Source organism: Erithacus rubecula (genome assembly GCF_903797595.1).
Source record: "Erithacus rubecula genome assembly, chromosome: 9".
NCBI lineage: Eukaryota > Metazoa > Chordata > Aves > Passeriformes > Muscicapidae > Erithacus > Erithacus rubecula.
Genome location: NC_136660.1, coordinates 18937736 through 18961171, shown reverse-complemented (window position 1 = coordinate 18961171; position 23436 = coordinate 18937736). Strand labels below are relative to the sequence as shown.

At 39.6% G+C, this 23436-nt stretch overlaps 1 protein-coding gene across 4 annotated transcripts in view; it reads right to left on the bottom strand.

Moving 5' to 3' along the window:
* The window catches only part of PCGF5 (polycomb group ring finger 5), a 65890-nt gene that overhangs the window by 25790 nt on the left and 16664 nt on the right, over positions 1–23436 (bottom strand). For 2 of the 4 annotated variants that reach the window (XM_079312898.1, XM_079312899.1), the window contains one exon: positions 7745–8054. In XM_079312898.1, coding sequence (XP_079169024.1) covers positions 7745–7856 — 112 coding nt within the window. In that variant the 5' untranslated portion in view covers positions 7857–8054. Of the gene's footprint in view, positions 1–7744; positions 8055–8475; positions 8631–23436 lie in introns of those variants that run through there. The other 2 variants (XM_079312897.1, XM_079312900.1) reach the window with 2 other exon arrangements.

Sequence of the window (23436 nt, the reverse complement as noted above, 5' to 3'; positions counted from 1 at the left end):
GTTCAAGCTGCATGAGGCACTGAGCAACCTGAACTAGTGGAGGGTGTCCCTGACCATGGGAGGAGGGTCAGAACTAAAGGTCTTTTCCAGCCCAAACCATTCTACAATTTATTCTTTTTTTCAGACTCAGAGAATTAGCAAAAAAACTCTTCAAAAGGAGAAGGGGCTTAGTCTCAATACCAAAGTGATTTGGTTTCTTTTCTGTAAGCAATAGAATGAGCCTCCTTCTGAAAGAGTTTCCTTGCATTTTAGGAAAACTTTCTGAAATTCTCAGAATTTAATTCCCTTCACTTGCTCTCAGGATTTCTGCTTCACTCATGTCACAGAAGTTCTTGAAGTCTGTGATGAAATGACACTGCTCTTACTGCACTAATTTGTCTTGTAAAGATATTTTACACTTGTGCTTCCTAGGTTTTTTGTTTGTTTCCCAAAAGACAAAGACAAATAGGGCCTATCAGACCTATAGCTTTCATTTACATATAGAAGAAATCTGAAATTATTACTATTCAGAAGAACTCCATGCTATGGGTTAAATAACTAATACACTTATTTAAGTCAGATAATTGACTCCATAAAACCTCCCAAATACTAAATACTGTCAAACATAAAGCATGCTAATATCCACAATAATTTAATTTGAAGAAATAGTAATAAACTGTTCTATGGAAAGGAATTGAATTCCTTAGTCTGAATATATTTTCATGCTCTATTTATACCTTTTGTTTTTGAGAGGAGATGACACTCTTGGAAACCATGCACAGACCAAGACAGGACCTAATGATTAATGAAGAACTTCATTTCCAATGTAGGAAAGGTCTTTGAGTAGAATATACACACAGAAGACATCTTAAGGAACCAAGAACCTTATTCCAGTCCTATATGGATGTTTCTCTATGCCAGCAGACACACAGATCTGGATCATGTGTTTGTACAACCAGCTCAATACCATAAAAACCCCCTTGAAACTATAAATCAATACTGAAACAATCTAAAAGAACTTTTGCTTTTTCTCAGGTAGAGCTATGGTGCTATGAGGATTTGCCAACCAAAACTAAATGTGATTTACCAACAGGAATATAAGGGTAAAAGACACATATAAATTCTAGCATGCAAGAATAATGAACTGATACATGATACTCCCAGTAGGATCATCAACCAGTATTTTCCTATATGATAGGTATAATCATTCTCTTTTACTCTCAATGTAAAATACTGAATATTTTCAGGACTGTATCTTTGCAGTTTCAGAAAATGTGATGAAACCTAAATGTTGGGTGAAAAACATAGGCAAAAAGGGTATCCTTAAGTACAACTAAATGACAAATACAGTTAATTCACCACCTTAGGGAAAAAAAACAAACTCCAAATCAAAACTCTTTAATGCCTCCAGTACAGATTAACATAATAACATGGTTTCATTTGCTTAATTGCAGGTCAGGGTAGGGCAGCAAACAGGCAAAAGAAAACTGCTTAACCAAACTGTACAATTAGCAGAATTTTGAGGTATATGCTACACATGCCAGTGAAATGAGAACCTGAATGTCACAGTCGTACAATGACATTTCAGATGAGACACAATAAAAGTTAAACTCACGTAAGATGACTTTCTAAAGTCTGATAAAAGTATTTGTGTGACATATGCTAATTGGCTGGCAACCATAACAATGCTGTTTTCCAGTACAGAGATATCTGGTTCACACATTCCTTCAGATCTTTGTAATCAGATGAAAAACACACATACAAGTGCCAAGACTGTGCTGTATGCCACAAACAAACAAAAAAAGTACATATCTTATGAATATCTACATACATATGTATCCCTCCAGGTTACTGTTTAAATGTTGATTAATGAGGTACCTAAATAAAACCTCATATTGCACTTTTAAAATGAAGTATTCTACAAGATAAAGTTTAATTAGTTAATTGTGGTACAAATTTTTTGTCAGAACTCATCCTTTGAATTCTTCCACGGGCCTCCTCTCTCAAAGTTAATCACTCTGATTCAGTGAGCAAAGGACAAAGGAAGGGCACAGGATATGTACAGCTGGTGGAACATCATACCCACCTCACTGATGGCACAGAAGTGCAACAAGTCACTTGGTATGTTTACAGAAGTATTTATTATCTGCCTTAAGCCTGGCTTTAGAAGAACTTGCTTTTAAGGAAAGTATTTGCTTAAAAACAGGACAGAAAACTTCAATTCACTTAAACACCCTTTTCAGAAACTATACAAGTGGGACTACTCCACTCTTAACTACAATTACCAGACATAGTCACACTGGATTCTCTGAGAGAGAAATTCAGTATGTGATAATCAAGGAAGACTTTTTGTGTTGAAAACTATTAAAAAATAACATTTAGGCCCTGCTACATTGACTGAAGTTTCTGCAGGAGAAGGAGTCTGAAGGCAGCTCAGCTTGCTTGTCTGAAGGTGGGAAATTTTGCTGCAGTTTTTTTGGGATCTTCTGTTGACAGCCTAGGTTTTTTAGTAAAATCTGAAAACCACTCTGGTTGAAAGATTATTTGATATTGAAAATTACATCTCTGTAAAGTTCTTGCAGGGAAGGACATTTCTGAAAGTTCCTGGACTGCCTTGGTTGGCAATTTCTTAACACAAATATTAGAGAGACCATCTAGGAGAAATGTACCTTTTGATCTCCTGTTCATAAACAGGGAAAAGCTGGTGACAAATACAGCCACAGAGAGCAGCTTGCCTTGAGGTGAGTTGAGAATCTTGAGGAAGGATACACTCTTAAACAGCACAGTTAAGACTCTGAACTTCAGCAGATGGGACTTGTTTAAGCAATTGCTCACCAGATTTCCCAAGGAGACTATCACTGGAAAGAGACTTAGGAGAGCAGGCTGAGCTATACAGTCCACTGTGTGGGCAATTGTGTCAGAAGAACTGCTTAGTGCACAAGAATTGCTTAGTGCACATGGTTCCTAATTAATATGCAAAAGTAGATGATATTAAAAGTGGAAACAAGAATGGAAAAAAAATTGATATAAAATCACTACTCTGGCATTAGAGACAAAAGCAGGAAAGCCAAGACCCAGCCATAGCAAGAACTGATGAAAGACATAAGGGAATTGTCTTAAGTATGCTAGTAGCTCAAGGAAGCTTAGACAAAATATTTCTGTTAATGAATGAGGGGAAAAAGCTCAGGAACAGCTTATACAGGAATGTTTGAAGTCCTCAGGATCTTTCTGCCTTGGTAATCACAGACAGCACTTGATCCCAGATCTCCCTGCATACCAGCTTGATTTGGGAAGGATAGGGATGATCAACAACCAAGAAGCAGCAGGTTAAAGCCTACTGAGAAAGACTGGATGTATTTAAATCTACAGGCCAGGTAGGATTCACTAAGATTAAAGCTTATCACCATTATCAGGGTGATTATGAAAGGTACCCTATGACAAGAAAAGGGTAGTGTGTTATGTATTACCTTTAATAAAGAGGGGAAGGATGACCCAGAGAAATACAGCTAAACAGCCTCCTCTAACTCACTAGGAAGATGGCAGATTACATCATGTCTCTTGGAGTCAATGTCCAGCTATGTGAGTGACAAAAATGTAATCAGGAAGTGGCAATAGCCATTTGCCAAAAGCAAAGCATGTCATAGGCTGGCAGGTGATGAAATAATAGCTTTTACAATTTGAACAGCAGTTACAGGAGTGATGGAGCCCATCTTCTTGGGAGTGGCAAACAGTATCACAAAGAGCAGTGGTCACATGTTAACATTTGGCAGGACATTCAGAAAAACTAGATAAAGGCTGAGCACTGGATATGGTTATGAAGAGAGAGTGTGGAGACTCCACACTTAGAAATTCAAATGCCAACTACACAGAGACATGGTAGAGTGTTGGCAACTAACCTGCCTCCTGCATCAAGCTGGCCTATACAATCTCCAGATGTTTTCCACCAGCATTTCTACAATTGTGTAAACAGTCTGTTATTTTTTAAGATACTGAAGAATGTTCTTGAGGAAAGTTTATTTTGCAAATTTTGTAAGTGCACACTGTACTAAACAACAGAATGACTCAGGAGACAGATGATGGGACATGCCCTTTAGCTCACATCCAGCCTGCTTCCATCAGTAGTTCTTAAACATCCTTGACAACTCTGTAACAGACTAGAAAAAAAGGTCTCAGTCCATAAGACAAAACCATTCTGCTGGCAGTAGCGAAAAAGAAATGAAGTACTGAATTTACAGAATAAGTAATTTTGCAGTAACACAACCATTTCCTTTCCAACAGATAGGAAAAATTTCACTTCTGGTACCCAAGTTGCATTTAGGTTTCCCAGAGAATAGTGGAGTTATCTGTCCAACATTTTCAAAAGCCCCATCAGAAACATCTGTTACTGAAAAAGCACTCATTTCTCAGAGCAGGACTTCACTTATTTTCTAGCAATACAGGACATGTGAATTAACTGCTAATTCCCTGCTTTGGTTACTACTGATCACATTAGTTCCCCTATGATCACTGGAGAACATCTATGTCAATACATGCTTTTCATCTTGTCCAGAGTAATACACTCTACACCCAGTACCTAATGAATTTATGCTGTTTCTTCAACCATTAATATATCTTCAGATTTTGACTATTTGTACAATACTGTTTTCAGTTATGGCAATTAGTAAGTACAAGAGAAATACCAAAGGAAGTTAAAATCATTTTATTCTGTGGTACCTATTTGGATAATACTGAAGAATCATGTATGGTAACATACCTGTTTTTGAAAAAAAACCAAAACAAACCCAACAAAAATTATTAAATACTTTCTACAAGATAAGTTAGCAGAGTACCTTCCTGAATTCTGTCATCACCTTTTCCTTTGCATACATAAGATTTGCATGTCACCACTTTTTCAAGTTTTTAATTTTCCTTTCCATCATTGTAAGCTTTGTATTTCGGCAACTGTAACTAGACTTTGCTTCAAAGAAACACCTTCTTTCCTGCATTTCTAGTTAACAACCCAAATATGTGGCAGTTTTTCAGAAAGGAGACCTGTGTAACTATATGGCAGCTCAGTAAAATTCCCATGCTCTAACCCAGGAACTAGGCAGTAACAGAGCTGGCTCAGTGGAGAGCTCACAAACTACAAAAGAACAAAAGCAGCAGATGCTGCTGAGAAGAGAATGCTCCTTCTGCCATTATTGTTTTGTAATAGGAGCAAAAGTAAATAAACAAATAAATTATATAAACAAAAAGATACCACAATAAAAATATTTTTCTTAAAACTGATTTGTATTGTAACTATTTTCCCCTAACCCCAACCTTTTAGAAGTTATTAATGTTCATTAAACTTCAACCATAAAAAATTAGATAATACTGGAAGTTTTCCAGTTTCTTTAAAGGCAAAGAGAATTTAATAATGTATTTACTTCTCCCTAATAAATTTACTTCTGTTAATTACCTCAGTCTTTTCCTGATTCTTTGTCACTACTTTTCCTCTGTATTCAATAAAGAATGAAGATCCTCCTTAGAACTGCTTTTCTTGATAATGCATATACTAAAACATTTTTAACTGTCTATTATGGCAGTAGCCAAAATAAGTTCTGGTTGGGCCTTGGACCTTCTAATTCTCTCTCTTTTTAACTTCATGGTATTCTTGCAGTCCCTTCCAGGTTGACTGCCCCTTCTTCTAAATTCATAAACTCTGCTTTTCCTACTAAGTTTCAGACTTTCTGTACAGTCAGGCGGGTCATGTTCCCTGCCAGCCCATCCTTCTGCACATGGGAACAGCCTGCTTCCTGGACTCTTCTGCCCTTCAGGACCACCTCCCAAGGCACTCTGTCAACCAGGCTCTAAAATCTGCCCTCCAGAAGTTCAGGGAAGAGGTTCTTCTAAATGCCCTCCAGACTTGTCCAAAAATTGAAAACTATCTTTTCGTGCTCAAAGACATCCTGTCAAAAAAATACCCCCAACCTACTCCAGGAGCCTCCTAGATTGTCTTCTCTCTGATATTTCCAGTAGGCATCTGGTAAATTGAAGTATTCCTCTAGAACAAGTGCTAGTGACTGTGAGACTTCCCTCAGCTGCTTCTCGAATGTATCATCTGCCTCTTCACTCTGGTTAGGTGATCTGTAACAGACTCCCACCCTGCCTTGCTGGCCATCCCACCATTTCCTACCCATGAACACTCAATCATCACCATCACTGGATTCTAGACACTCAAAACACTCCCTAACATACCCTCCTACCCCTTCTTCCCTAACACCCTCCTACCCCTTCTGAAGAGTTTGATAGCCATCCACTGCACCCCTCTAGTTGTGTGAGTTATCCCACCGTATTTCTGTGATGGCAACTGTGTCATAGTTTTCCTGCTGCACAGTGGCTTCTGTTGTTTTAATTCTCTGTGTTCTTCATACAGTAGGGATGTAACACCAAATTGTAAAAATGAACAGTGCAGACAATAACTGCAAGAACAACACTGCACAGAAATGACAGGAAATGACAAGACTTTTAACTGATTTATTAAAGGCTTAAAAATGGGAAATCTACTAGAAGACATACAATTCCCCTTATTCTTCCTTTAGAAGACTTCAAATGTTATTTGGAAAGATATCAAATTCTAAAGGAGGTTCAGTGAAACTGCTGCCTATTCAGAAATAAATGTAAAAAAAGCAAATAAGCTTGTGAAAGTAAGATGACAGAGTTTGACAGGACTATTCATATGTTTAATATACTTCATACATGACAATGGTTTAGCTGTAGTAGGAGCAGAAGACAACTTAAGAAACTGTCTTTTCCTGAGAGTTCATTGAAAGAGATCTACTCCCTAAGTAAATATTTTACCACCTTTCAAATATTTCTCTGCATTGTGCCATGGGACATATTAGAGAGATGTGGGTCAGTACTGACCAAACTACTGAATCCATTGTATGCACTGTCAGCAGATGCATTAGTTCAGGTTTCAAGCATGGTTATATTGTCAAAAGAGCACACCAGACATAACGATCTCACCTGTGGTAAGACAGGCAACAGTGATGTAAGTCTGGTCTTAGAGCCAGCACAATCACCACTAGATTAGGGCAAACAAAAGGGTCTCTGTGCTCTGCCAGGTGTCCAGCAGAGCTGACATACCCTCACTGGGTCAGGTTGGAAGGGTCCCCAGTGGGTCATCTGGTCCAACCTTTCTGCTTAAGCAGGATCATCCCAGAGCACATGGCACAGACCTGCATCCAGACTGCCCTCGAATATCTCCAGTGAGGGAGCCTCCATACCCTTCTGGGCAATCTGTTCCAGTGCCTGGTCACCCATAAAATTTTTTTTCATGTTCAGGTGGAACTTCATGTGCATAATTTTCTTACCATTGCCTCTTGTTCTACTGGTTGGCACCACCAAGCAGAGCCTGGTTCCATCTTCCTGACATCCACTCTAGATATTTACACACCTTAATAAGGACAGCTCTCAGCCACTCCTTCTTGAGCCTAAACAGGCCCAGCTCCCTCAACCTTTCTTTTTAAGAGAGGCTCTCCAGATCCTTTATCAACTTAGTACTCTCTGCTGAATCTGCTCCAGGAGCATTGTATCTCTCTTGTACTGTGGAGCACAGAACTGCACACAGTTCAAGATGACCCACACTGCAGACCAACTCCAGAAGAGACTGGATTAATTCAGAATATTTAACATAAAAACTGAGTAAACAGAACTAAGCACAGTGGTCATATTAAACAAATTAACATTTTAAAAAAATATAACTTACAAAGGAGGGACTATTTTGCAAAGAACTACTTACAGGTATGGAGGCACTCCGTTACTGTAGTTGGCTTGATGAGATAGCCTTTACAGATATAGCAGGTGATATGAGGATTGAAATCTTTCACCAAGTGCTTCCTCTGAGTAGCCATTCGTGGAGCAGGAAACGCTGGCAGAGTGCTTGGGGCCAGAGAAGCAAGTCTGAGAGGCGTCGATGTCCACAGTTCACAAGAGCTGTGACGCTGCTCTGTGCAACTGGACTTCTCCAGGCATTGGATCTTAATTCCGCAGGTCCCACTGAGACATGGCTCATAACTCCCGCTCCTGTGCCGGGCGAGTCATTTTCCGACCTGCAACACACGTGGAAAAAGAGAGCTATGTGAAGCTGGCCGGACAGCGGCGATGCCCCGGAGGAGCAGTGTCGCCATGAACTTGGCAGCGGCACGGGGCTGTAATTTACATAACAGCAGCCGCCGTGCGCGGCAGCCGAGCTCCGAGGCCGCGCCCCCCGCCCCGCCGGGCCGCGGCCGCCGGCGGGACGGGCTCGGGGCCGCGGTGACAGGTGCAGGGGCCGCGGGCGCCCCGCCGCCCGCCCCGCCGGGCCCGCAGGCCGCGCCAGCCCCGCGGGGAGCAGCCCCGCGCCGCCCGGCCCCGCGGGACCGCGGCCGGAGAGGGCGGCGGCCGCCCGCCTCTGCGCCCGCTCGCCCGACTCCCGTCCCTCCCCGCCCGCACCTGCGGCGCCTCCCGCCCCCGCCGCGGCCCCGGCCGTACCTGGCGCGGCCCCGCGGCCTCGGGCGGGCGCCCGGCGAAAGAGAAAGGGAAACGCCGTGCGCCTCCCCCGCTCGGAGCGCTCCCTCCTCCCCGCCGGGCTGCCGCGGCCGGTCCCGGGGCGGGCGGGACGGGCGCGCAGGCGCTGCTCCCGGCCGAGCCCCGCTGCGCCACAGCCCGCAGCGCCGCTCGGGGCGGCGGCCGGAGCCCGGCGCGGCCCCGCTCCGCGGGCTGCCCGCGCTCCGCCGCCGGAGCGGAGCGGAGCGGCGGCGCTGCCCGCCCCAGGTGAGCGCAGCACGGCGCCCGGCCCGCGCCCTCGGCTCGGCACAACCCGCTGGGGCACCGGCGCCCTTCTTAAAAATAACTTCAGCTTCTGCCCGTGGAAGGTGGAAGTTAAACCCATGTCTCCAGCCCGCAAACGCAATCACTAAACACTGCACTAAGTTAGCCCAAATCCTGTGAAAATACGTGTGCTTTCGTCGAACCGGCACCAGCTAGCCAAGGGCTTAGCACGAGTAAAAGCTGTCTCTGTGGCTCAGTGCATCTGCTTCTCGCCCCTCCTTGTCACAGAAATCAAACATATTACCAGGTAATTATCCATAAAACTAATACTGCCTTAATTTTCCAATTGTACAATTTCTAGAAAATTTATTTTATACTGCTTTTCACAATAATGACAGAAACATAAGGAGGCATTTCCTGTATTAGCTGCAATGCCACCACATTACCTGTGACTGTTTTTGGTCTTTGCTTTTCTGTTCTGCATTTTGAAATAAATGCTTATTTTGCAGTGGCCCTCCAGTGCACTCTTCCCTTTCATCCTTGTGTAAGTGCTGCAACAGCAGAAGGCTTTAATAACTTTGGCCTGTTTCTGCCATCTAGTCCTACTGCTGTAATATTTACCAGGCAATAGATCTCCATTTACATCAATTCAATGGCTAGTCTGAGTCAGGTGCATCAAAAACTGTTACAATTAAAGTTCCAGTGCAGTGATGAATCCATGATAAATCAGACACAGAGCAATTCAACAGAATTGATTTTGGGGAATGATTTTTCCCGATAAAATGTTCACCTTATATGAGGTTCTTTCTCCACAACATGAACAAAAGTTTATATAGCTAAAAATCTTTTGAAGCAGCATAGAATCATAGAGTATCCTGAGTTGGAAGAAATCCACAAGCATCACTGAAGTCCAACTCCTGTCCCTGCACAGGAACATCCCTGAGTCACATCATGTGCCAGAAAGCACTGTCTAACTTCTTCAACTCTGTCAGGCTTGGCACTGTGATCACTTCCCTGGGGACCCTGCTGCAGTGCCCAACCCCTCTCTTGGTGAAGAACATCTTCCTAATATCCATCCTAAACCTCCCCTGACTCAGCTTCAGGCCATTCCCTTGGATCCTGTCACTGGCCACCATAGAGCAGAGATCAGTGTCTGCCCCCTTGATTCCTCTCATGAGGAAGCTGCAGATTTTATGAAGTCTCTCCTCAGTCTCCTCCAGGCAGAACAAGCCAAGTGACCCAAACCACCTGCTCCTCATAAAGCCTCCCCTGAAGGCTCCCCACCATCTTCACAGCCCTCCTTTGGACACTCACCAACAGCTTTAGATCTTTCTTACATTGAGGTGGCCAGAAGTGCCCCAGCACTCAAGGCGAGGCTGTACAGTGCAGAGCAAACAAGACAGCAGCCACCTATCCTGACTGGCAGGTGATGCTGTGCCTGATGCACCCCAGGATTCAGTATAGCTTAACAGAGTTGTGTTTTGATGGTTTAAACCTCCTACTGTTAACCATCGTTTGCAGTTTTATGCCTCAAAGCACACACTTACAAGTCACAGGCTAAAGAACACTAAACAGAGAAAGGGACAACAAGAACATCTCATGGGAATATTTTCATTAGTCACATTCAGTCAGCTTAGTAGAAGTTGACTTATTTCAGAATGTGCATAAGAGTGGCCCTGCTCAAATCTAGTTTGATGCACTTATTTTAACCTATATATATGCATTTAAAACAAGCAACTGCTTATGCTTTCCTGGCTGTTTCCAAACCACTGCATTTGGTAAGACTTTTTTAAAAACTAAACTGTATTCTAAGTGAGATTTCATAGCATAGTTTATCAAGTGTCCCATTCAAAAACATTCCCCCAACATTTTCTAAATTAATTAATCAGCTAGGCTCATGTTTACACAGTAATGGATGCACAGAATTCTATTCAAGCACACTAAAAACTCAGTTGTGTCATTTATTATACTGTGCAGGCCATGCAGTAATGCTCGCACAGCAGTTGGGATACTTGCAAACATACACAGCTGGTATTGATTCCCATAAGTCATACTGAAGTCCCTCTTTTAAGGACAAGCAGTCCCATGCCAGGTAAGTGATAGTGTACATGACAAATTCTTGCCCCATCTCTCCACAATGCAGGAACTCAGTCCTGCTGGTACCAAGTTGTATTTATGAGATGCTGACTGAAGGTGATGAAAGCTGAGGCTTTCAGCACCTTTCCAGACCATAACATAAAGAGCAAATGAGAAGCAGCAAAGAAGAAGCTCTCATTTCATTATCAGAGGAAAGTAGATCTTAAAATACTTATGCTTCACATCATCAGGAAGCAAATTATGTTAATAAATGCTTTTGAATTAATTAAAAATTCAAAGATAGTTAACTTCTACCATTGCATGCAACAGGTTTATTTAAAAATACAGGTACATATAATTGATGTGAGCATTTTGATCTACTTATAGCAGTTCAAAGATAACAAGAATAGTGTTTGAATCAAACAAGGCAGTCATTTCATATTATGAAAGAAACAGAATTAAGAAATGAACTGAGCTCATCAGAGTAAGTATGTGTCATGTATTAGTGACAGGAAACATGGTGTCCTGGTTCTCTTGCAAATATTTCCCTATCTCATCTGGGTTCTGAATTTGTTCATGGGGAAAGTCCCAGAAAATTCCTTCAGGGTCTGGCCAACTTTCCCCCATTCCCTACACCACTCAGAATTTTCCAGGCATGGCTCCTCTACCCCTCATGACATCTCAGCCCTCACTCTAGAAAGCTGCAGACCATATAAAGGAAGCTTTACTAAATAAAATAGCAGGAAAGTGGTTTCTAACATTCAGGGGTAACTGAACATTCTCAAAGGTGACATAACAGATTTAAAGAAGAAGAAGGAGGGGAAAGGCTGGGAAGTCTTATCCCCTGCTCCTGCTCTAACAAACTGGGTGCAGTTACTAATAAATCCCCCAAACAGGTTGCAGAAGTTAAGATGGAGATTAGGACAGATAAACAACAGACCATACACATTGTGAACAAACCCCAGTACCTTTGTTAACTCTCTATAAATTATAATCGCCATGCCCAGCAAAATAGCAATCCTAATCTGTGCCCTTCTTCTGTAAAAGTTACATGTTAGGGACAAAATTGGAGTTTCTGTGGGTAAGAAAACAAGTCTAGGGACCAGACAACTATTAGTAACGCAAACAGGCCTATGGACCAGAGAGATATCAGTGCCTCAAGCTGGAGAGACATTATGAATTCAAGCAGCTTGGCTACTGACTGCTTTATCCCAATACAAAGTAAGTAAAATCAAAATGCAATTAGTACAGTTTTTTTTCCATTTTCTCGAGCCCCACATTGGGTGCCAAAATATTGGTCCTGGTTTGAGACAAAATTGGGAGGCAATGTCTGAAAGGTGTCATCTCTGAAAAGGCAGATTCCAGCAGCTCCTTCCCCAACTGGTTTGAGAGAAAATCTCCTTGGAGAAAATGGAAAAAACCTGTTTATTTTCCAAGTAAAGTGTTCGCAAGCATGGAAAAATGAATAATACTAATCAATAAATCCTCTCGCTGTTCTGAATAGATGGCAAATTCAGAGAGTCCTCTGTGAGTGTGGCTCAGCTCTCGCTCAGTCTCTCTGGGGCTTGGGCTTGGCATTCAGGCCACAGTGCAGCTCTGATTGGAGTTCTGGACTGGAGAAAAGCTGAGCAGTTCCAGAAAAAAACCACCATCCAAGAAAAAACTTTTTTGACTCAGCTCACAGACTAGGAACTAGCTTACAAAGCAAAGTTGTCCTCTCTCTGTCCGTGCTGCAGATAACTCACCAAGAGAAAGGAATATGGGGGAGAAGTGAAGCTTCTGCAGACAGAACTGCCTGCCACTGCCTCTCCCTCCCTTTGCTCTTGGATCTAGTCTAAAAGGCACAGAAATCAACATCCAGCATAAGCAGATGGTGGGGATACAATACAGTACCACAAGTCACCCTAGGACACATGGTACAACAGAGACAGTGATTATAGCCCTCAAATGAGCGATGAAAATACAGCTGTCTCATTTTTCTCTGTTTCTTAAACTTTTGACTTTCTCATCAACTGACTTTTACTCAGAAGATTCTCCTCTAACACAGTGCTTACTTTTTTTAAAAAAGTAAAGTCCTTTTTCACATATATGGGCTTTCCTAACACACAGAAAATAAATGCTGCTTTCTAAGCATTGTCATCCTTGAGGAGTAGTTCCTCGAAATCCCTAAAGAACTACTGTATCATCCTGATGTGAAACAGAGTAATTACTTACATTTACATGAATAAAATGTATCTTCTTAAAGGAACAGTCAGGACACACGAGAACTTGTGAACTCCAACGATTTCATTAAAGCAGTTCTAATTCTCCTTGAAATATATCAATGTTTGATGTCAGCTCTCAAGTAAATTTCAGAGACAAAATAAACATTGGTCAATAGAGCCAAATTCTCAGCAAAAATTTTAATGAGTGAATAATTCTAACTTCGCAAGAAGATCCACATTGGTACAATGTTACATCCTTACCAAGCTACTCTGGAGTCAGTTTCTAGCCAACTCTCCAGCTACCCTCCAGTTATCCTAAGAGTTACTTGTATTTTGTAGATGGAATAATTAACACATCTGAATTGGGAAGCTAACAAAACAAACAAACCTTAGTTTTCTTGACAGAAATGGTGTAGCAATCTGAATGGCATTTAGAGAGAACCACAGTACTCACTTTCACTGCATACTGATTCTCTAGATACCTGATGAAAATGTCATTCTACACCTTTTTAAAACTTGAACACTTCACAGAATATTTTAGGTTGGAAGACACCTCTTGATATCATCTAATTTAACTTGTCTGCTCAAGCAGGGTGTCCAGGACTCTATCCAGTTGGGTTTTCACTGTTTCCACAGATGGGGCTGTACGCACTCTCTGGGCAACCTGTTCTAGTTTTGATCAACTTCATAGTAAAAAAAAATGTTTTCTTGTTATCAGATAGAATTTAATGTGTTTCAATTTGTACCCATTACCTCTTTTCCTGTCAGTGGGCACTACTGAGAACAGCTTGACTTCATCTCCATTCCCTCCCATCAAGGAATTATATGTGCTGAAAAATTCCCCTTGAGACTTTTTTTTTTTTTTTCCCAGTTGAGTAGTCCCCAAATTCTCAACTTCTCCTTATATGAACAATGCTCCAATACCTTAAACATCTTTGGGGCCCTGAGACTGGCTTCATGTCCTTCTTGTTCTGAGAACTGGACACAGCACTCCACATGTCACCACATCAGTGCTGCACCATAGAGAGGAAGATCAACCTCCCTCAAACTGCAGCCAACTTACTTAAAATTGCTGCATATTTACTCAGGTAGGAAGAAGAGATCACATATAATCACCTGGGATCTCTTCTTTCCAGTGTTAAATTCCTAATCAAGTAGAACATCATCTAGAATAGAACACTAATTGGGCTGTCAGGACCTTTGGACATCATCTGGTCTAATGCCATTGCTCAGAGCAGGTCTAATGTTAAAAGTTAACTCAGGCTGCTCAGGGCTTCATCCAAAGAAAGCCTGTGTATATGTAAGAATGGCAGTTATACAATCTCTCGAGGCAACTTGTCTCAACCCCTGACCATCCTCATTGTGAATTAATTTATTTAGGTCCAGTTGAAATCTTCCTTGCTCCATCTTGTATACTTTCCCATATATATGAATAATTTACTAGCAGCAAGTCTTTTTCATAATCTTGGGATCATGTGACATATTTCTTCGCTTTTTAGGCAGAGTAGTAATGTTGTTTATCATATAAAAAAATTGTAAGTATGCTCAGTGTGAAAACTGCCTTTGATTTGATAGGAAACAACAGGAATCAGGCTATTTTTATCCCCATCAGTTACCCATGAAAATGATCAGCAATGAGGTTTTGCATTTCAACTATGATGGTTTTTCTTCATCCTTACTGAGCTCTCTATAAGAAGCCATATATTAGCACATAATAGCACTTCTGGGATATATATAGCATTTCTTAATGCTTACTCTTCTTTTATAGCCTAAAGTAAAGTAGCAAAGCAGGTTGCAAAATGCCAACATCTGTATTATTAGGCCATTGACAAGTACGTAAACAAGAAAAATGCATTCAAGAAGCACTTCAAGAGAAAGGTAAAATTGTGTCACAAAGTGTTCCAACTGTGCTGAACTAAATTCCAGGAACTTTTAAAAAGAGAAATTGCAAAGTAAGTTCCTACAGACTTTATAATAATTGGCTGCTAGTAAAGAAGAGAGAATCAAATAAGTGATTCCAGCAAGGGAAAAATGAGCAGATCTGTATTGTTAAACATTTCCCTAGCACCCTACAATACTGGTCAGCCACAGCACACACTGTCTCTTCCCAGCTAAAAACAAGAAACAGGGTCATAGCAGTGGGAGAGGGAGATTGCCAGTGCAAGGGAAAAAAAAAAAAATCATAACTGTGAAACAAAATTGACTAGAAATTGTCACAAGCATGAAGGAGACAATTTAACTTTAGTCACTTGTATGCAGAGGTTGAAAGGAAAAAATATCTGATTTAGAATATATTATTAGCTGACCATTAAACACTGAGTGAAGATCTTGTGACCAGTTTGACATACCTCCCTGGAAACAGCAAATTTAAGAACTGTGATTATAGTCTTCAGAGGTATTGCAAGTTTAAAAACAACAACCTATCTCAGAAGAATCCAAACTTCTCAGCTAAAAGCAGCTGTAGATTTAAGAATTAAGTGTTATGGGCATATTTTAAAAAGGTATTTTCCTTCTGTTTCCTTGATTATTTTGTCTACTATTCTGGATTTTTATTTTGAAGAATAGTTTGAATAGGCATGATTACATATTTCAGACACAAACATATACAGAAACTTCCCAGAGGAAGGGAGACAAACTTATTTTACAGACCAAGTGATCTGTTCAGTTACTCCAGTGTCCAATGTGTGAACTGTGATCAGCTGATGCTTTCTGGTTTGTTTGGATTTTTTAAAGCACAGTACAGGTATAGACAGCCATGTAGCTGATTCTTCATGTAAATAACCCAACTGACATTAGGCAGAGAGTCTTTGTTATCATATAAAACTTTGTATTGTACCACAATAGGTGGGTTTTTTTTTTTAATAGGTAATTGATTTTTGATGAAATGGAGTTAGCCTTTGAAGCATCAAATTGCTCACAGGGAATGATGCAATTGCAGGAAGTTTAAAAGAAATAAAACCAAGGCTTCTGTGCCTCCATTTGCCTTTGTGCTTAGTTAAAAACCAGTACTCTGTGGTGGATCTCTGGGAAACTAAAATACTGGTGCTATCCTCAGCCTCTCCTGGTTTTATATCATGGCACACTAACTTCCACACACTTTGGTCTCCTTCACCTTTTTACAGGGTATTGGAAAAAAATATTTTGTGGTTCTTAGTATGTTCTGTCGGCTGCAATGGAGCAGACATTATTTCAGAGCTGCCTGATTGTGGAGAACCACTGGGCATGACCAAAGTAGTCTTTTACTACTTTTTACTTTTATTAAAGTCCTATGCCTTAGATAAATTACTAGCAATACTGTGTTAGTACAAAATCTAGCAAGTCTGTGTAAGTAGAGCAAGTAATGGTGGTGTGCTTTGGTAACATCTTAAAGAAGAACCATAATTTGAAAAAATCACCTTGGTTCTTAATCAGGTGTTCTCTCTGCACCATGAACGTCTTGCATCATCAGAATTACATTTTTGATCTCCAGCCATTTACTTCACTTCTGCTGTCTCTGAATTAATGGAAATCCCATTTGTGTTGCCCTTTCTATTATTATATAATCTCCAATACTTCTTAACTATTTTACCTATTGCTATCTGGTTATGTGCTTCTGCCAGTTCAGTTTCCTTTTACGCTGCTCTCTACAATAGTATCACCTGCTTATTCTGAGGTTTCCCCAAAGAAAATCTGCTCACCAATTAATGCTGCTTCAAGTCTCCCTGCTACTCCACAATGGAAAAAAATAAATCAATCAGTGATACTCAGAGCTACATTGTCAGAAAAATTCCAGTGCTCAGAGCACCTGATACAGCTGTTTTCTGCATGGGCAAGACTATGTCTCCTCTAAAGATTTCCAGGATCTGTAGGTCATAGAGCAAACACTTGGTCAATTTGATGTATCTATCTTTCCAGGGAAAAATTATTTCTATAACAGTATGAACATAGGTTTCCAATTTGCTAATCAAGTCACAATGTAGTCTATGCTTTTTCATAAGACATCCTAATGGCTACTTGCTATAATTCTATTACTTTTTAAAAAATCCTTGTTTCTGTCAGTAATATATATATATTCTCTTCCATTCCATACTGCATTGTACACACATATTATATAAAAATATCTATTATAGGTAATTTTCCACTTTTTTTCCCCCCAAATTATCAAAGCCACTTATATCAACACCTACAGCTCAGCTAAACAATAACCTGAAGTCTTGAAATAGTTTTATAATTTCATCTCTCAATTTCCATGAAATTAAAAGATAAATGAAAACAATGGAAACAAACTGTAAGAAACATCCAATGACTCCTACTAAAATTGTTACTAACAGATTTTGTTTCTTACAGTTGAAAACTGGCAGGAATGTAAATCAAATTGTATCACACATGTCAAACAGCCTCACAATTATGCAATCAACTTGCACTGCAAATTAAAAACAAGACTTGCTACTAGATCTTAAGTCAAAACAAATTTAAAATGTCAATAAGCTCAGCAAAAGCAACCCTCAACGAATCTACTCATGTCTGTTATGATGGCAGAACCAGAAAAGAGGGGCTTGAAAGGAAATAGAAAAGTAGCAACCAAACTGCCTCATCTCTTACAAGACAGATTAATGACATTCACAATGTCTTAGGGAATTGACTACTCTACTTCAATCAATTTTCAACAGGAGTTCTGTTTCCTGCTCTCTCAAGAACAAAACCTTTAACTTCATAACACAATGTTGGGTGGATTCAATTTCATTTGAACTGTACAGGACTCATTCATGGGAACTGTCACTTTGTCAGCCCATTAGAAGAGTCAGCTTCATCAGAGAAAACCTAACATAGATACCTGTGAATTGAAATTGTAAAACAGAGAATGTGTCTTCTGGATAAACTAAGAGAAAATAAGGGGCAGACCAAGATACCAAGCCTCACATCCTCCTATGATCTTTTCTGACAGCAATTTAACATATATATGTATATAGAGAGCCAAGGTCTGTGCAGCAACATGTTCCATGTGATCCTGTCCATCCAATCATATGACTACAGACACCATGGAATTTGGCCTACTGAGTCAAATTAAAAAAACCTTTCCATAAGAAAAACCTAAAATAAAAGCTTTTTAGGTATTTTAAATGTCTTTAACAGTTCACATTAACAAATGTGAGTCACTGCATATAATATGTCACTGAAAGCATTATCTTGAAATTCTAATAATTTTTATCCATGATACTAATGGTAACAATTAGCAAAACTGATACATGTAGTTGATTCTTCAGGTGAATAATGTACTAGTTTTGAGGAGAGACAAACTCAGTATTCTACCCAGAACCTATTCTCAAGTGAGCAATCAGCCCATAACTTGGCATCATCTGCCAGTTCTTCAGTGACATTAGTTTAGGAAGTTTGACTGCTGGTTTGCCCAACCTTAGTTCCATGACTGCATGACACCAAAAAGTCTGCATAAATGGTGTCAGTTATCATCACTGAGTTTTCTAAAGAAAAGATGTATAAAACAATTCTCAAGTATGCAAAATAAGTTTGACACTACTTTTGCAATTATAAAATCCTGCCTTTCAGACTCTGCCTGCATGTAAACAGCACATTCTTGGTTTACGTGTATCTAATCAGAATGAACACAAAATCAACCAAAAACTGTGAGACCTTGTCTACCATCCCTGCATCTTGAACTTCCTCTCATAGTACTTGGAAGCCTGGATTCAGCACAGTGCTAATGAGATCATGTGGCTTTTAGCTGAGTAGGCTATGGCAGTTTGGACTCCCTGTTTTTAGGGTTCTTGACAGAGCAGGGCTGAGTCTTTCTCAGAATACAAAGAATATACACAATCTTGCTTTTACAAAATCATACTGTTTGCTGAAGCTCATTTTCACATTTCAAACTTGTCCAGTCTCATCAACTAGACATGATTGTGGACTACTTTGCTACACATTTCTTTAGGAAGAAAGTGTTGGTGAGAAATGTAGCTAATACTTCAGGAGATTACATGCTTTTGGGTCTAAAGTTAATTCTTAAGCATACCAGTCAGTACAGGCAAAGCCCTTCTAGATATCAAGATATTTGAATACAACAAAAACATCTGCATTGCAAGAGTTCCAAATTCTATAGTGACTGTCAAACACTAAGAGATTCTATGAGATGAAATTTATCACAGATATAATAGCTCAGCTTCAGATTGCCAGCTGCCTTTTCACTGTATCAACACACTTGAAAAAGCACAAACATACTCTAAACATTTTTACTTGCAATATCTTTCACATTTTGTAATGAACTGAGCTCCCATAAATGCTAAATACGTTTCAAGAATAGTTTTCTAAAGCAAATGATAAACTATGCTAAAGATATCCAATTTCTGACCTTTCTATATTACTACAATCTGTATGCATTTTACTGAGTTTTTTTAGATACATAATTATGTTCTTCAGTGCTGTAACAACTTCAGGTTCTAGAGGCACAAAGCTAGAAGGTTTCACCTATCAATCCAATGGCAAATCTCACTCCATTTCCTAATCTAATACCCTTGGGAAGCTTTCAAAGGCATAATACTCTTAAAATTATTTCCCTTTATGACAAGGAATTTGGCTTATGAGAACTTGTTGATACGTGTAACACATAGTCTGCTCCTATCATCATCGTGCTGTCTATTTAATAATTCACATTTAAATACAAGGCCTCAGTTGCCACAGCTCAGTAGGAATAAAATTAAGGAGATTTACATTTTTCCTGCTGAGAAATCTGGAATTCTGTCTAGTGTTTTATCCTGTGTCTTTTAAACTTGTCAGAAACACTGGTGCCATCATAACCCTCTATCTGTCAGGAACTAATGTATGTATGTAACTGTGTCTTCCATTACTTACCAAATTTATGACAGAAACTATTGCTACAAAATATATCTAAAACGGGTAATTTCAAACACAGTCTAGCAATTCACAGTTTTACCTGATATATTTAAAATCTTCTAAATTTTCTTCATTGCATCTCTTTTTCTTAACATTTGTACCAGTGAAGCAATACTTTTGCCCTTCCTTTTTCTTTACACATCAGTGTATAGTACAAAAAACTAAAGAACAGTTGAAAACTGTCAAGAAGAGATACTGAAACTGCTTTCTTATAATCCTATTTAATGCTAGTATCACTCAGTCAATAAGGACAAGCTAATGAATTTCTGTAGAGAGACTCAATAACACTCCTGAAAACTAATGGTGTTGATACAATTAATGTGGTGCTAACAAAACCACATAACAAAGACAGCCATAAAGAAGAGAAATGGAAAATATACTGGTTTGTTGCAGATTGATTGCATCCAATCACTTTTTTGAAGAAGGAAAAAGTAACTCCATAGTTTGTCTGGATCTTAGGAACACACCTGCCCAAATCTTTACATACAATTTTTACTCAGCAAAAAAGTCATTTTTACTATGTTAGGGCAAACATCCTTGCTATGAACATGATCTCTCAATGGCATTATTGTTCAAACCACTGTCACTGATGTAAACAGGAGCCAATTTAAATGGCACTTAGTGGCCAAAGAACAATAAATTGTAACCACTTACAGGAATACTGTAATTTATTTAGCATAGACAAAATGCAATGGAGAGCCCTGCTTCTTTGATAAGTGTCTTTTTTCAAAACAGCAGAACACAGAAACATTAGTCAGAGGAGATGCAAATATTTACTATTAAAAAGTGAAAGGTACATGGTACTCTTAGCACATAATTTTCTCCTGTCTGTTTATGTTTTTATCATATAAAGTACTTGAAAGTCACTAAGGTGATTAAGGGATTGGAGCTTCTGTCATTTGAGAAGAGGCTGAGAGAACTGAGGTTGTTTAGCCTTGCTCAGAGCAGGTTCTTAGCAATGTGTATAAATACCTGATGGGGCAAGTAAATAAGACAGAGCAAGAGACTACTCTTTTCCAGTGACAGGACAAGAGGCAAGGGACACAAACTGAAACATAGGAAATCCCATCTAAACATTAGGAAGAAAAAACTACTTAGAGGATGAACAAATTTAGAATCTATCTATACAAGGACAGAGAGAGAGTGTTGGGAATGTTTAGCCTGCAGGAAAGAAGGTCAGGGCAGACCTTAGCATTTGTAAATTCTTGATGGAGAAAGGAGTAAAAAAGACTGAGAGAGAATCTTAGTGCCCAGTGAAAGGACATGGACACATATTGGAACGTGGCAAATTCCACTCAAACATCAGAAATAGGTGATTTTTACTGTGATGTTGTTGGAACACTGGAATTATTTGCCAAGTGGAGGCTCCATCACTGAAGACTTTCAAAACTAAACTGGATAAGGTCATGAGCAATCTCCTCTATTGATCTCACTTTAAGTAGATGAGGTGGAATAGATGAGCTCCAGAGGTCCTTTCCAACCTCAGTGATTCAGGGATTCTGTGAAATACTAGCTAGAATTACTCAATAGGTCAGGAATATGTTCACTTAATGCAGTTTTAGGCTACCTACAAACAGAAAGTATATAGTGTTATCCACTCCAGCTGAGTGTGACCTGAATCAGAGGTGAATGCCATGGTGAGTGCTGGGGTCTGGTCTCACACCATGACATTGGTCTCTCCTGAGAGCAATAGTTACTAGGGATACACCCAAGTCTGCACTGGCTCTGTCACCTCCTTGTCCACATTACCCTCTGGGATCCATCATGCTAAGCATCATAGTATCAACCAAACAAAAGCCACTGGGTTCTCCTAAATATCAGTACAGATTGCACAGCAGCTTTGTGTCCATTCTCATTTGCTCTATGACATGTCTAAAAATTTAAATTATGAAAAAGCTACTATTCACTAATTCAACAACAAAACTACCAGTATAGTAAGCTTCCTGCAATAGTGCAATACAGCAAAACACACAGTCCTGTTAAACTGGTTTAATGGCTGCTTTGCATGGCCCAGCTTTCCTCATTTTTCCCTTCATTCATGTTTTTTTCTATTTCCCATCTCTCTTCTGCATTCCCTTGCTTCTGTGGGTTGCTACATTTCTTAGAGGCAACAGATTTTAACTCAAAATCTGATGAACAAATTTAGCTTCCAAAGAAATAATTGTGTTTTCAAAATAGTATAGCTTTGGGGTAGAGATGTTATTCCATGTTACTCATGTAACAGGAGTCTAAATTCTTCTCAAAGAGGAAAAACTTAATGATCTCAAATTACAGAAGATATCCCTTCACAGTACAGAACTCCAATTAATCAACTAAGTTTTATATTCAGTTCACTACTTGACTTTAGAACACCTACAACCCAGTTGTCCTAGAGGACAATGACATTTCAGAATTTAGTAACTCAGGCTGGAAACAGGCTCTCTGCTAGGTGTGGTTCAGGATGAGAATGAGGGTAGCCAAATTTAGGGTCCAGGCTATGTATTATCACAATCCAACTCTAGGGAAATCTAGACAAAACTCTATAGACTCAAGCTTTAATTATGTCTATTTTTTGCTTTTCTGAAAGCACCAAGGAAATTATATACCTTGGGAATTCTGGGGCAACTGTCAACTAATATTCCCCAGTAAAAGAGCTTTGCTGAGCAAAACAGCCACAGATGTGTGCCTTTTGGTCCTCTGTGCATAAAGGAAGAGTCTGTGTGTATTTTGGGGCAGAGAGGGCCAAGGGAAGACAGAGGATGGAAAATTGTTGCCTCTACAAGAAAATAAATCAGAAGAAAATCTAAAGGTTGACTGCAGTATTTAGGAAAGGAGCAAGACAAAAGCTGTTAAAAAGAAAATAATTTGTCTTTTGAAAGGCAAAAGCAGATCCATTCTTTGAACTGGCTAACCCCATTAATAACAGAAGTGAACAGATATATCAGCATAATCTACTCACACAAGGTCCAGGGCAAGCTTGGTCCCACTTACTGAAACAACTGACAGTATTTTTATTGGTATTTAACAAAACTGGCTAGATTACATTTAGGGCAAATATAGCCAAATATATCCATTTAGCTAATACCTTCAGCTGCAGTGGAAACATACCCTTTTGAGAGTCCATCTGCTCTAAAAAGTCTCCAACATAAACTGTGTTAAGAAAAGGATGCATTACTGAGCCTGTTTTACATAAAGACTAAAATATTTCTAGCTGTTTCCTAATAAAATTTTGATATCAGCAACACAGGAAGACATGACTACCTAGGAATTAAGCCTCCAACTCTCAAATTCCAATACAATGTGGTAATCACAACATTAGTCTTCATCTGAATGTTAATTTGACATGCATTTAAAACAGACAGCTAATCTCTGAGGTGAGAGATTTCATTTTTAAAAAAATAGCCATAATGAACACTTAGCCTACATTTTGTCTCATACTGCTATTGATACCAGCTCCTGAAAATAGTCAAGATATTGGCAGATAGTTTTAGAACAGGATTGGTAAAAAATTAACTCTCAAATTTTCAGCATATGGAGGCAA